The 14581-nt window shown below is 45.6% G+C and overlaps 3 protein-coding genes across 5 annotated transcripts in view; 1 reads left to right on the forward strand and 2 right to left on the reverse strand.

Annotated features, from left to right (window-relative positions):
• Positions 1–14581, reverse strand: part of COMTD1 (catechol-O-methyltransferase domain containing 1) — a 581650-nt gene that overhangs the window by 177696 nt on the left and 389373 nt on the right. The window lies entirely within an intron of this gene.
• The window catches only part of ADK (adenosine kinase), a 176864-nt gene that overhangs the window by 23838 nt on the left and 138445 nt on the right, over positions 1–14581 (forward strand). For all 3 annotated transcript variants that reach the window (XM_081329748.1, XM_081329749.1, XM_081329750.1), the window contains exon 3: positions 3893–3946. In XM_081329748.1, coding sequence (XP_081185874.1) covers positions 3893–3946 — 54 coding nt within the window. The remainder of the gene's footprint in view (positions 1–3892; positions 3947–14581) is intronic.
• Positions 1–14581, reverse strand: part of DUSP29 (dual specificity phosphatase 29) — a 280314-nt gene that overhangs the window by 4841 nt on the left and 260892 nt on the right. The window lies entirely within an intron of this gene.

A 14581-nucleotide genomic window follows, 5' to 3' on the forward strand; every position in this document is an offset into this window, starting at 1 on the left:
TTGGGAGAGAAGCATTTATGTGTCCGAAGCGATTACAATGGAGTAAAAAAAATTCAAATCAACTCTTTGTGACTGTAGACTCCTAAATTGAGCCGGGACAAAGAATACTTCAAAGATCCAGCAAATATTTCCTGAGTTTGTCACCCTAAACGCCTCGCCTCTGTCTGAAGTGGCTGTTTGTTTTAACTGGCTTCCTTTGATATGAAAAAGTCTCCTGTAATTAGAGGGTCAGACTTTGTCGTTTGAGAAGGTCTGACTGGAGTTGGGGTGAGGAGCTGCGCTGACTAATGACCCATTTCTGCTCCTTCATCTTAGGAAATTAAACAGAAAAACAAGTTGAAACAATTTTGGAATTAAGTCGTAAGAGAGACGCTCACATTAAAGAAATCAAGTTCTACCTGAGCAGCCGAGCAATTCTAGCTGTTTTCTTCCTATTTGGCACTGTGGCCAGAAAATGCAGCTTTCACAATCATTTGAATCGGGGGGAACGTCTGGGCAAGAGAGGCCAGGCTGAATAGCACCTGTCCGTGAAGAGCGGAGACGGTGGGATTGGACGGGGCCTTTCCCCGGTGCCTGGCTGAGGATTTCTGAGAGTTAAAAGTCCACGAGTCATAAAAGGGCTGAGTTTGAAGAGCCCTGAGCTAAGAGATGCCCACTGACCACAGATGCTTCCGGATGTTTCTTGACCGGTGTGTGTGTGTGTGTGTGTTTTGAATCCAAGTCTCAGTCTAGCAAAACCTGAACTAAAATTGGTACGTTGGATGCAGCTCGTGTCACTCGGAGGAACCCCAAACCCGCTCTTGCTATTTGCATCTACTTAGGGTAATAATAGTAATGTTGTGATTCAGGGTCAGCCTGTGGGTTCGGCAGTTGGGTCGGACGACTCAGAGGAGGAGGAGGGGGGTGTTGAAGAGCTTGCTGAGAATAATGAGGCTCCACAGAGCCCTCAGCCAGGCCCCTCCCACCTGGTGGAGACCCAGCTGTGTGAGCCTGACAGCGTGGATGAAGATGACCCACAGCTGGCCCTGTTCAAGGACGCCCGACGCAGGAGGCAGTCAATCAGGAGTAAACGGAGGAAGGCAATGGGGCACCTCGGAAGGAGGCAGAGAGAAGCCACGCCCTGAACTGTATAAAAGGGGAATGCGTGGGAGGGCTGGTTTGCTGAAGGCAACCGCTTGAAAAGCTCCTGTTTCATGGTTCGTGTTTGCTCTCTTTGCTCTGTGTTTTTATGTTAATAAATTTGGCAGGCTTAATTCCAGCCTCTTGCCTTCTTGTAAAAGGGGTTGTCCCTGCCTTTTCTGCAGGGGCGATAGCAGGCTGGTACAGAACAAGTAATAATAACACTCTTGTCTTGCTGCATATGGAATTACTCAACGTGGCCGATGACATAAACGCATACATAAAATGAAAACGATAGCAACAATAAAGTGAGGCTGATTAGAGTCAGCTTAACACTTTTAATACCTTGGCAGGTTTTTCCCTTCTCCTTTTTTCCCCTCTTTGCCCTTTTCCTAAATGTAGAGCGTGCCGAGGTGGGTCTCTCCCGAGTAGACACCTCCTGGCTGGGAGGCTCCTTTCATGCTGGAGGGCTGCACCCTTGGGCAGCCGAGGGGACCCTAACCCTCTTCACCCAGATTACCTGGGCAGGGTCATGCGAGGCGAGGGAGGGAGGGAGATTCCCGGGCAGCTGCGCAACGCCAGAGCAGAGCAGGTTCCCCGGCGGTGTGTGGACGGGGTCCACAGTGGTCCTCCTCCCACTGAAACCGAAAAAGCAGGATCGATCCTCCAGCTGATTGCCGAAGGCATTGGAGGTCTCAGCTCTGCAGCCATTAATTAGCTTTGACTTTCCTCGCTTTCTCAGTCACTTTTAATCATTTAAACCTATTATTTTGGTGTTACACGCAAAAGCTCTTTCTGGAGCTTTTGTACTGCCCTGTGTTAATTGCAGCTTAAAATTTGGTCCAAATGCACCATTAGAGTGAGGCTGCCAGACAGGAGAGATTATTTGGCTCAGATGTTTATCTGTACAATGACGGGCTGAGTTATAAACAAGAACAAGATGGATGCCGGCGAAGGTCTTCCCTCTACCAAGACGAGTCAATGCAGCGAGGCGGGAAGATCTGCATCTAACCGGAAGCTGCCTTTATAAATTATGCTGCCTAGTGCAACACTTAATTCCTCGCTGTTGTCCTAATAATGCAATAAAACTCTTTAAGTAGGTCCTGCAAAGCCGTACTAGCGCCAGATTACATTTGTCTCTTTAAACAGTATTTGTTGGGTCCAAATCTGACTTGATGCTCCTCCGATCAATAGCCCAGTTCCTTAAAAGCGAGTTGTGGAGACAGTGAGAACAAAGAGATCTTACGATTGACACCCTGTATCAAATGAGCTACAAATTACCTGATTTTTGTGAAGCCAAATTTTTCTATCTATCTTCTAGAATTTTTGTTCTGTGTGGATAAAAGATGTGGGACTCTCCTTAAGGTTAGAGCTTGGAAGGCTTATTCAGACCTATACACAAGAATCTGATAAACGGAAGTTCAACAACTGAATCGGTGCCAGATAAGTGGAATTCGGGAGGGTTTGGACCCGGAGCGCTTGTGGGAACGCAACGACTCGAAGCTGGTGACACCCTGAACTCAGCCACCCAGCTCTGCCTCCTTTTCTCCTACAGATACAAAAACTTGAATCTGAAATTTATTTTTGCTGCCTTTCTCTTTGAGTAGTACTGCAGGCAAAAATAAGAGGAGGGCTATAGAGAAATGGTATCATGTTTCACCAAGTACTATATTAGATAGGAATAACCATTGCAGTTTCTCTCTCTAAGAGAATATATATATATATATAAATTGTGACAGATAGTAAACATCTTTTTTTTTACTAAAATGACATTAAGAATCTATGTCAGACATGTCAAACACAAGGCCCGGAGGCCAGATCCGGCCCGCGAAGTGGTTTCATGTGGCCCACGAAGCCATCCTGGAAACAGTGAGGGAACGGCCCCCACTGCCTTGGCCCTGGCCCAGAGACCCTCCTTCTGCCAGAGACCCTCAGATCTGTCCCACTCCTGCCCAGGCCCCCATAGGCACCCTTGATGCCAACGATGTAGAGCTGGCCACGCCCACCCAGTAGGCCATACGCACTCTAGCCACGCCCACCCAGTAGGCCACGCCCCCCCGGCCCCTTGAGGGCAACCGCAATGCTGATGCGGCCCTGAATGAAATTGAGTTTGACACCCCTGATCTATGTGATATGAATAAAGAACGGGAATCTGAATCTCTTAAAAATATTTCTCATTGCGTTCGGTGTGGCTTATTCCCAGGGAAGAAGGTGCAGAATTTCAACAGAAACACTATTATTATTATTATTATTATTGTTGTTGTTGTTGTTGTTGTTATTGTTATTATTAAAATTTATATGCCACCCTTCTCCCTAAGGCAGGGGTAGGCAACCTCGGCTCTTTTATGACTCATGGACTTCAACTCCCAGAATTCCTGAGTCAGCTATGCTGACTCAGGAATTCTGGGAGTTGAAGTCCATGAGTCATAAAAGAGCCGAGGTTGCCTATCCCTGCTCTAAGGACTCAGGGCGGCTACATACCAATCTATAGAAGAGAAAGTGGCACATGCTCTTATTTTCCTTTCCTTGCAAACTGAAAAGAAGGAATTGCGATGGTTCTTGTTCAGTTTATTTTGATTTTGAACATTTTTTTTTGTTTACTATTTTAAAATAACTTGTTTAGGATCATAGATGTAATCTAAATTATGTGGTAACGTATCAAATAAGAAAAGCAATGTTGACTAACCTTCAAGATCTTATAACAATATGGAAAACTGCTTCTTTGTCCATTTCTTTTCCATTAACTAGGTTTTTTCCCCCCTATATTTTTCAGATACGGGTTGAAACCAAATGACCAGATCTTGGCAGAGGAGAAACATAAAGAGCTGTAAGAAATTCAGTGTTACTTCTTAAGCCTGATTTTCTGCTAATTTAATAGAAAGTGTTTTGTTTTCACTGTTTACTTAGAGTAGCTTTAATTTATTTTTCCTTAAAATTAGTGCAAACATGTTTGTATTAAAAATAATACAAATGTTTTCCTCCCTCCCTCCATCCCTCCCTCCATCCATCCCTCCCTCCCTCCCTCCCTCCCTCCCTCCCTCCCTCCCTTCCTCCCTCCAAGCATTGGAAGCTACATTGGAGAGCTTCTAGAAATTTATTAAATGAATTTTGCCCCATTTTTATGACCTTCCTTGCCACAGTTGTTCAGTGAATCACTGCATTTGTTAAGTTAGTAACATGGTCATTAAGTGAATCTGGCTTCCCCATTGACTTTGCTTGTCAGAGGGGTGGCAAAAAAAGTGATCGCATGACCCTGGGAGACACTGCGACGGTCATAAAGGTGAACCGGCTGTCAAGCATCTGAACTTCCATCCCATGACCACGGGGATGCTGCAAAGGTCATAAGTGTGAAACACGGTCTTAAGTCACTTTTTTTTTTAGTGCCGTTGTAACTTCGAACGGACACTTACATGAACTGCTGTAAGGCAAGGACTCTCTGCATTGCAGACTATAGTTTTGTTCCTAAATTGTTCTCCAATTTCAGACTGGAAACTCTGTTGTTGCCGTAGTTGTATCTGGTCGCACACATGCGAACGGGGCTGCTTGGCGGGTGACTTTTGGAATGAAACGTGCTCACCTGTCCCACGAGTCTGTTTCCAAAAAGAGAAGCAGCCCCCGTGTTGCAGGGACTCGTTCTCCGCAGTTAAATGTTTATATAAATGAAATAATTGCCTTTTATCGCCTCTGAAATCTTGCGTTTGGTTACTTTGTTGTAGAAACCTTGGCCTGCTCCATGAATTACGCAGCACCGCTTAGCTTATGCCAGGGTCTATTACCCGTGGCAAATGGATGTAAGATTATTATCTCACGGTCAAACTGACATGTATAAACAGCAGAACGAAAGCAATTTCACAGTCAGCTTTTCTTTTAAACTCTTTGTTGTTGTTGTTAGTTGTGAAGTCGTGTCCGACCCATCGCGACCCCATGGACAACGTTCCTCCAGGCCTTCCTGTCCTCCACCATCCCCTGGAGTCCATTCAAGCTCACGCCCACTGCCTCAGTGACTCCATCCAGCCACCTCCTTCTCTGTCGTCCCCTTCTTCTCTTGCCCTCAATCTTTCCCAGCATTAGGCTCTTCTCCAGTGAGTCCTTCCTTCTCATTAGGTGGCCAAAGGATTTGAGTTTCAGCTTCAGGATCTGGCCTTCTAAAGAGCAGTCAGGGTTGATCTCCTCTCGGACTGACCGGTTTGATCGCCTTGCAGTCCAAGGGACTCTTAGATGTTTCTTATTTTGAACGACAGCTTTCTCTCTTGAATTAAAAGCGTCCTCTTAAGATCTTTTTCTTTCTTTTACTTCCTAGCCCAATCTGCAGAGCTGGGATCTCAGGGTGGTCTCCAGTCCCAGCGTTAATTAGTCCCCTCCCTCTTCAGCTTTTCCCACATTCAACTCCCCCCTCATAGAGATACAGGCCTCCCCGGTATCATGGCAAATGATGGGAAAGATCTCCAAACTGGGATTGGTCACCTCGCACAGAGGTGTTGAAAGCTGGTCAGAATGCAGGTTTTAATAATAATAATGACACAACACATTATTCATTGTTATATATTATAAATCACACTTATCGCCAAAATGATTCCCTGAAAATTATCGTGTGCCAGTAATGTCACATTGTTATGTACACGATAGTAGTAGTAGAATTTGATAGAATCTCCTCTCAGGAACTATGCTGGCACCTTTAAAGTTCTGAAAACTTGTACAATATGGAAAAACATACTGAAAGTAATACAGTCTTATAGATGGTCTACATTAAGTCTGTTGCGTTTGGAGTGAAGCTAGAGGTGTCAGCCAAAGAATCTTCCCAGGACATCCATCCTCTAGGACAGGGGTCTGCAACCTTGACAATTTTAAGACTTGTGGACTTCAGCTCCCAGAATTCCTCAGCCAGCTGGGAGTTGAGGTCCACAGGTCTTAAAGTTGTCAAGGTTGCAGACCCCTGCTCTAGGGTAAGGGTGGGCGAATATGTCCCTTTTACGACCTGAGGACTTTAACTGACCACGGGAATTCTGGGAGTTGAAGTCTGCAGGTCGTAAAGGGGCCATAATTGCCCAGCCCTGCCCGGGGGGTTCTCTCCACTGCTCCCCGTAGTGATTCAGACCAAGGGCATGTGTGGAGTAGATAAATCATTATCATAATCATGAAATGATCCCATCCCATTTTTTGCATAGCCGCTGATGCATCAGAATGTCAAAATACTGATTAATCTGGATCTTGCTATCTTTCAGTGAGATGCATTTTATGATAATACTCCTTGAAGATGTTTTTTCACTGAAGGTCAGCCAAGCTTCCTCCCCCCCGTCCCCCCCCCACCAAAAATGATGTGACTTCCTATTTAAAAATGGTTCTATATAAATGGATGAATGATGAATGGTCCATTTCAGCCCTGGGTGTTGTAGCCCTGATAACATCTCAAATGGAATCTTGCTTTTTCGTGCGATTTTCAAGTCAACATGAACAAACTAGTCCCCTCTTCTGAAAGGTGTTTTTTAAAAAAAAAAAAACAAACTCTTTGCTGCTTCTGTTTTAAGATAATTTACACGAGGGTATCAACACATTGCCTTTCTGCAATAAATGTCCAAGATTTAAAGTGTTTGCATTTTTCTGTAACACATTGTTGGACGGTTCATTCCATATTTTTTTTATTCTACTGGGATTTTTAAAAAACAAAACTAGGCTTTACAATAGAATGGAGCTGGAAGGGACCTTGGGGGTCTTCTAGTCCAGCCCCCTGCTCAAGCAGGAGAACCTATACCATTTCATACAAATGACTGTTGTCAGAATCCATTTATATCACATTTCATAAATGTATAGGTAGAACAATGTGCTTATTCTGGGGATTCTGCCATCTCTCCGAGGGGGGGGAGAGGATAGTTACTTAAGGCGATCTTCAAACAACAGTGGGCTGATGCCTCCTTAAGTAACACCAGCTGCCTGCAATTAGTGCAGGTTCGCATCCTACCAGGCTCAAGGTTGACTCAGCCTTCCATCCTTCCCAGGTAGGTAAAATGAGGACCCAGATTGTTGGGGGCAATTAAGCTGACTTTGTAATAATGCCGCTTGGGGTGTGTGTGTGAAAGCCCTAATAAGCAGGCATATACATAGAATGAAGGCTACTGCTAAGCTTGTAAGCCGCCCTGAGTCTTCGGAGAAGGGCGGGATATAAATGGAATTAAAATAAAAAATAAATAAAAATAAATAAATAAACAGGGGAATGGTTGAACTGGGGGAGGGAGGGGGAGACACAGATCTGGATTGCACCTTCATTTACAACTGAAAAAGGAAGAAGCAATAACCATAAAAACAAGGAGAGTTCCCTTTCCCACGGAAGGGCCTGACACCTAAGCAAATGATGGGAGCCTGACCAAATGGATGAGGGGAGGGGGCTGAAATGGGAATGCTTTATATAGGATTGAAATGTAGCTTTGTTAGATTCCCTCTTGTATTGCCACAATCGATTCCATCCTAGTAAACATTTTCCTTTTGGACTAAACTTGCATCCAAGAGTTCTTATTTCCTAAGATGTGGATTGAGGTGGGTCCTGACAACTGTCCAGTCTCTTTTTAAAAAATCTCCAGTGATGGAGCGCCCGCGATTTCTGAAGGCAGCTTCTGTTCCACTAGTTCAGGGGTCGGCAACCTCGGCTCTTTTATGACTCGTGGACTTCAACTCCCAGAATTCCTGGCTCAGGAATTCTGGGAGTTGAAGTCCACGAGTCATAAAAGAGCCGAGGTTGCCGACCCCTGCACTAGTTAATTGTCCCCACTGTCAGGAAGTTTCTTTGTTTCAGCTTAATTCATTGTTACTTTTTCTTTGCAATTTTGGACAAAATGTGGATAATTTTCCTTTCCCTTAAAACAAGAGTCCTCTGCCTCAATACATTGTTTCTTCCTATTTTCTACAGAAAAAGCGAGCCTCGCAGTCTTTCAGAGGCAATCCGTGGTACGTTCGCAGTGCACATTTGCAACTATTCCCCCCCCCCCCAAAAAAAAGCACAACAAACGTGTTTGGGAAACGAATGTTTTAGAGAATAAGAAGTATTAGGTGAATATTGTTTGGGTCAAGACCAAACCCAATTCTGGGGTAGATTTTGGAACAGGTTTTGTTTTTTTAATCTCGCAGAGAGAAGACTTTTGTAATGTTTCTGTGAAGAAATGGAAACGTTATGTTGCATAGTAGAGAAACATCTTCCTTTTTGAAAAGTTGGTGTGGCTGACCGATGGGAAATATAAATATTTACGTGAACTGGGGTTTGTCTCCCCCTGAAGTATTTACTTAGAATTGCAGTTTGCCTTCTTCTGTTTTGAAGTGTTCCTGCGCCATAAAACGTTGCTTGCCTTCCGTGCCCCACTAGGCAGAACATCTGGCTAGATAAGGGCTCTTCTCTGTCTTCTTATTCGTTGCTTCTGACGCTGTTCATCCAGAAAAACTCTGTTCAGGGGGGATTTTTTTTTTAATCCCATTTATATCCCGCCCTTCTCCGAAGACTCAGGGCGGCTTACAAGCTTAGCAGTACGGAGTACGGAGTACGGAGAGCCAGCGTGGCCTGGGGGTGCAGGCCTCCGGCTACAAAAGAGGATTTGGGATTGTGGCATTGGACTGCCAGCCGGTCCTGGCAGACCCTGCTTTTTCATTGATGTTTGTCCCATGTAGAATTGGTTGCAATGGTCGCAGTTGATTAATGTAGATTAACTGAATTGAAGTCTAATTATTACTTTACTTTTACTTTTATTAAATTTGTATACCGCCCTTCTCCCGAAGGACTCAGGGCGGTTAACCGGGCATATATAAATAACAATACAAAAATTAAAAAGGAATTAAACAAGTGCCCAATTAAAAATTACAATAACAATAAAAGAGCCATTAAAAACCCTAACGTTCCCCATCAGGCCAGACCAGCTAGTTCAAATAAGTGGGTCTTGAGGTCTCCGAAGGATAGATTTTTTTTTCCTTTTCCCTTTAAATTCCTGTTTATGGTAACTGACAGTAATACAATAAATAAAAATTGAAGAAATAAAACGCAACAGTCCGAAAGGGAAAGCACAGTGGCACCCATTGTGTAGTGCTGTACTGTAGTCAAATATGAAGACTGCCAACTAAGGCAGGCTCCTCAAAAGGTAGGCGGTAAGATCTTCTGCTCCGGCGTCCTGCCAAGGGCAGAAATTATCATGCCACCCAGGATACCGGTTGCCCAGTCTTTGCCTGGAAAACCTCCGTGACTGAGCTTCCATAACTCCAGGAGGGAGGCTATTCCACACTTAGTAGCTCCGTATTTTGAGTTTGGATCTTGTTCTATAAAGTTTCTGCCCACCGGCTCTTCTCCTCTTGCCTCTGGTCTAGTCCAGGGATAGGCAGCCTTGGCTCTTTTATGACTCGTGGACTTTCAAAGAATTTTGAAAGCCCAAAGACATTGTCCTCCTCTCCTTATACCAAAGAATTTTATTTCTAATGATCCTTTCTCTTCCTGCCCTTAAATCCTGCTTTTCCTCTCCAAGGTCACCTCTGCACTGCTCTGTGTTGCTTGGCCTTTGGCCATAATGGAGAACTCTTTGGGGCCTGCTTCAAAGGGATTTGCTTGTATATTTGATTTTCAAATTTAGTAAAAAGCTAATTTATCTCCTCCTCCTCCTCCTCTTTTTTTGTTTACACTGCTTTTGTGTAAATATAAACCAGGGGTGGGGAACCTTGGCTCTTTTATGACTTGTGGAGTTCAGCTCCCAGAGTTCCTGAACCAGCCATGCTGGCTCAGGAATTCTCGGAGTTGAAGTCCACAAGTCACAAAAGAGCCAAGGTTCCCCACCGCTGATATAAACAGATATTTAAAATGTAGAAATGTAACTTGTTTAATCCAAGCTTAGTTTGTGATCATTCTCTCTTTCCTCTGCTTTCCAAAAAAAAAAGTCTTATTAAATAATCCCAGCATGTGGGGGCTTCCATGGCTCCATTCAGATGTGGGATGTTTTGCTCGACAGGAGCAGAGGGAATCTGCAGGAAAGATCCAATGGATCCCTGTCTGCCATCTTGTGGGATTTGACAAGCCCTGAGCAGGACAGGATCCTATCCTGACTGTGGTTCATGGCTGGTTCACCCCAGCGAGGCGGGATTGTCTGGAGCCTTTTTCTGAACTGCGTACTAACTTATACTAAACCTGGCTAATTTTGAATTATGTTTCTCTCTCTTAAACTCCTTCTCTTCTAAGCCTAGGGAGTCTTTAATTATTTAATTCCCACTATAATGGGAAGGTCAACGTTATTAAATTGCCAATGGTACAATAAAGAATTTTGTCATTTGGAATGCAGATGAACAGACTGCCACACGATGGTGCTGCTGTTTTGCTTCTTTTCTCTCTTTGCAATTGTCCCATTGAGACTGAAATAAAAGCTAAGCTGTACAACAAAGGGCACGTTACAGCAATCACACACACACACACACACACACACACACACACAAAATCTTCATACTGAAGCTTTGAAGAGATGTACATGAAGACACACCAGGTGTAGAGATAGTTGGAAGGAGCCTTTATCCATGCAATCCCAGGGCTGTTCCTTCAGTATTTTTAGGACTGGATTTGTAATCTGCATAAAGCGGGTTTTGTGTTTTATACATTTGCGGATATTGCCTTAGAACGCTTTTCCAAAGATATCGCTGTTGTGGTGTCACTTCCGACTCGGTGACCCAGCGGATGTCCGTCTGCCACTAGTTGCTTCCTTGAGTCCTCGTGAGTTCCTGCCGGTCTGCCTTGGGCACTTGGTTTTCTGTCCGTTCATGTTTTGCTTGCCTTGATTTTTCCAAACATCGTGGTCTCTTCCGTGACTCTTTTCTTTCTGTTTTGGGTTTAAAATATTTAAGCGTTAGCCTCACCATCTTGTAAATTATCAGGGGTTCGGGTGCAAACATGTGGGTTCTTTTATCCAAATGCAGTATGGTGCATTCTGATACATGGGTTTTAAAGAGCATCCTTGACTTATGACTGGCCTTGAAGTGATTCTTTGAACTTATGACCAACCTCCCCAGAGTGCTCATTGGCTTACCACCAACTACAGCTTTTGCTTAACAACCACCCCCCAAAAATCGGTTGCGGTCATTTGAGGACTGACCTACAACCTTAATGGTGGCTTCCTCGTGGACTTTGCTTGTCATTTTTCAGCCTTCTTGCAAGCAAAGACTCTGCTGAGGGAGGGGACAGAAGGAGACTTCCCTGTTACAAACTCACTGGATGCTCCGCAAGTAATTTCAAAATACGGTCCCGTCCATCCATTTCTTGTGCCTTACAAAAAGCAGTAAGAAAGCTGTTATCGTGACCAGCTCAGGCTTTGAGGAAGAGGTTGAGATGTGCTGATGACGTTTCCTAGTTTGGGGGGTAATGAAACGTCTGCAAGAAAACCATCAAGCTCAGAGAACCCCAAGCATCCCTCATTTCAGCCCCAAACTACAAATCTCCTGTTTTGTCGGAGGTTAAAGTGATGGTGAAAGGTGCAGGAAAGGAATACACCATGCCTCCTTTTTGCAAGATCCGGCCCCAGGAAGCCCCCCCCCAAAGTGGACCTTCCTTCTTTCATCACTAGAAACTTCATGGCTGCAGATGCAGGAGCAGCCGGCTCCTTGTTCACGGTTGCCATGGAGAAGGATGCTGAAGTTGGACGGTCCCAAGTCCAGGACGTAACTATTCCTAACCTTGTTTTACTCTCCCTGACCATTAACCTTTCCTGCTAGGCAGAGAAGGAACAAATGAAATAGCCAGGCACGGCCTTGAAAACCGGGCAAGAGACCTGGGCGCAAGGAGTGAAGGAACTGGGAAATGGCCAGATGGCATTTTCCTCCGTCCTTCCTGTTGAAGGATGTGACCCAGGAGAGAGAGAGAGGGGGGGGGAAATACTGGAAGTGCACAGCCGGCTGCACAGATGGGGCCAGTGGTGGTGGGGGGAGGAGGAGGGCAGACTCTTGAGCGATGATGGGGCAGGCCTGTCTCTGAGACGATCTGCCTTCCACGGGAACTGGGAAGAAGGCCTCCTTTGGAAGGCCCTTTTGCAGAGCGGATCGTAAAACCTAAAAATGGTGGGGGAGGGAGAAGACAGCCCAGAAATTATTTTTATTTTATTTTATTTTTTATTTTAATTCCATTTATATCCCGCCCTTCTCCGAAGACTCAGGGTGGCTTACAAGCTTAGCAGTAGCCTTCATTCTATGCATATGCTTTCGCCCCCCCCCCCCCAGCGGCATTATTACAAAGTCAGCTTATCGCCCCCAACAATCTGGGTCCTCATTTTACCTACCTCGGAAGGATGGAAGGCTGAGTCAACCTTGAGCCTGGTGGGAGGCGAACCTGCACTAATTGCAGGCAGCTGGTGTTACTTAAGGAGGCATTAGCCCACTGCTCCACCAAGGCTCACCAAATATGGAAACTGGGAGGGCCGTGTGGTGGCAGCTCACAAGGAGCAGATAATTACAGGAATACATGAATCGAGTTACATGACCCAAAGGGGGTAGGTAGCGTGTCTATGCCAAGGCAGAAGAACACGGAGCAACAAGAGGAAGAGCTAGAAATCCGAAGACAGGGAGGCCAACCATCTCTGATTGGGGAAACGTGGCTGAAAGGGATGGGACAGAAATGGGGGAACACGCAGGCGACCGAGGGGCACGATTTGATCCAAAGGAGGAAGAAGAGTCCATACGAAAACGTGTGCGTGCGTGTGTGTGGGGAGAAATGCGGGCATTTTAGGCCAGGGAAATGCACACACAGGTATTGAGACCCCGGAGCCGAGTATGAGGGGGGCCTCTGCGTAAAGATACTGGATTCCAGCCATTCTCTTAAGTAGCCTTTTGTCCTTCCCGAACTGCTCCACATGCTGAGCCCCCAGGCGCGTTGCGTTGGCTGGGGAGATTAAACAGGTTTGGTATTCAGACAGGTGCACTACTTTTCATTATGTTATTCTTTTAGTATAAACAATGCTGATTACATAGAATATACTTTGTAATATAATATCACATAACAGTATAATATAATATGCCGGCATCTCAGGATATTCAGAATATTCCATCTCTCTCTATGGGGGGTGAGCTATTACCCCCCCGTAGATAGGGCTCGCAACTTGGGGGTCCTTCTAGATTCACGGCTCTCCTTAGAAGATCATATAGGAGCTGTGACTAGGGGGGCCTTCGCCCAGGTTCGCCTGGTGCGCCAGTTGCGGCCCTATCTAGACCGGGATGCCTTGCGTACAGTCACTCATGCGCTCGTGACCTCTCGTTTGGACTACTGCAACGCTCTCTACATGGGGCTGCCCTTGAGGATCACCCAGAGGCTTCAACTGGTGCAGAATAATAATAATAAATCTTTATTGTCAAAGTACAACATGTGTACATTGAGATTAGCTGAGCCTCCCCCCGTGCTCCCTCCCCCCAACACACAGTGACAACAAACCCTCCATCCCACCACACCATGTGAACCAACTACACCACACACCGGCCTCCCAAGTCAATTCTACATAAATTCACAGAGATTATGTCCCATTTAAAAGCCTAACAGCCCACGGATAAAAGCTGTTTTTCAGCCTGTTGGTACGGCTGGCTATATTCCTATATCTCCTACCGGATGGTAGGAGAGTAAAGAGATACCGTCCAGGGTGTGAGTCATCCCTGAGAATCTTCCTCACTCTTCCAAGGCAACGAGCCCTGGCGATGTCATCCAGTGGTGTCAGGGAACAGCCCACAATGTCTTGTGCTGTGCTCACTACCCTCTGTAATACTTTCCTGTCCGCGGCTGTCAGACCAGCATACCAAACCACAATACCATACGAGAGGACGCTCTCTATGGTAGACCGGTAAAAGAGGGTCATTAGCCGTTGTTCTACCCTGTTCTTCCGCAAGATCCTAAGAAAGTGAAGCCTCTGTTGGGCCTTTCTAGCCACCTGGGTTGTGTTAACTTTCCAGGTCAGATCTTCACAGAGGTAGACTCCCAGAAATTTAAAGGAGGAAACTCTCTCTACACAGTCCTCCCTGATGTAAAGTGGGGCAGGTTCCTCCTTTTTTCTCCGGAAGTCTAACACCATCTCTTTCGTCTTGCCGATGTTTAGGTGCAAGTTGTTGTTACTACACCATATGGATAGTTTTTGTACCTCCGCCCTATATGCTGTCTCATCCCCACCTGTAATAAGACCCACCACAGTTGTATCATCTGCGAACTTGATTATCGCAGTGGATGGGTCAGATGATACACAATCATAAGTGTATAAAGAGGTAGGGGCTAAGCACACAGCCCTGTGGCGTGCCGGTGCAAAGCTTCAGGGGGGTGGACAAAGCAGACCCGACCCTCACTGTTTGTACCCGATCCCTAAGAAAGAATGCAGCCGCACGAGTTGTGTTGGGGGTCTCCCGATACTCCCATGTTATACCTCTGCTCCGCGAGCTGCATTGGCTGCCGGTTGCCCTCCGGGTGAGATTCAAGGTGTTGGTAATGACTTACAAAGCC

Source organism: Vipera berus, assembly GCF_964194415.1.
Source record: "Vipera berus genome assembly, chromosome: 5".
Lineage (NCBI taxonomy): Eukaryota > Metazoa > Chordata > Lepidosauria > Squamata > Viperidae > Vipera > Vipera berus.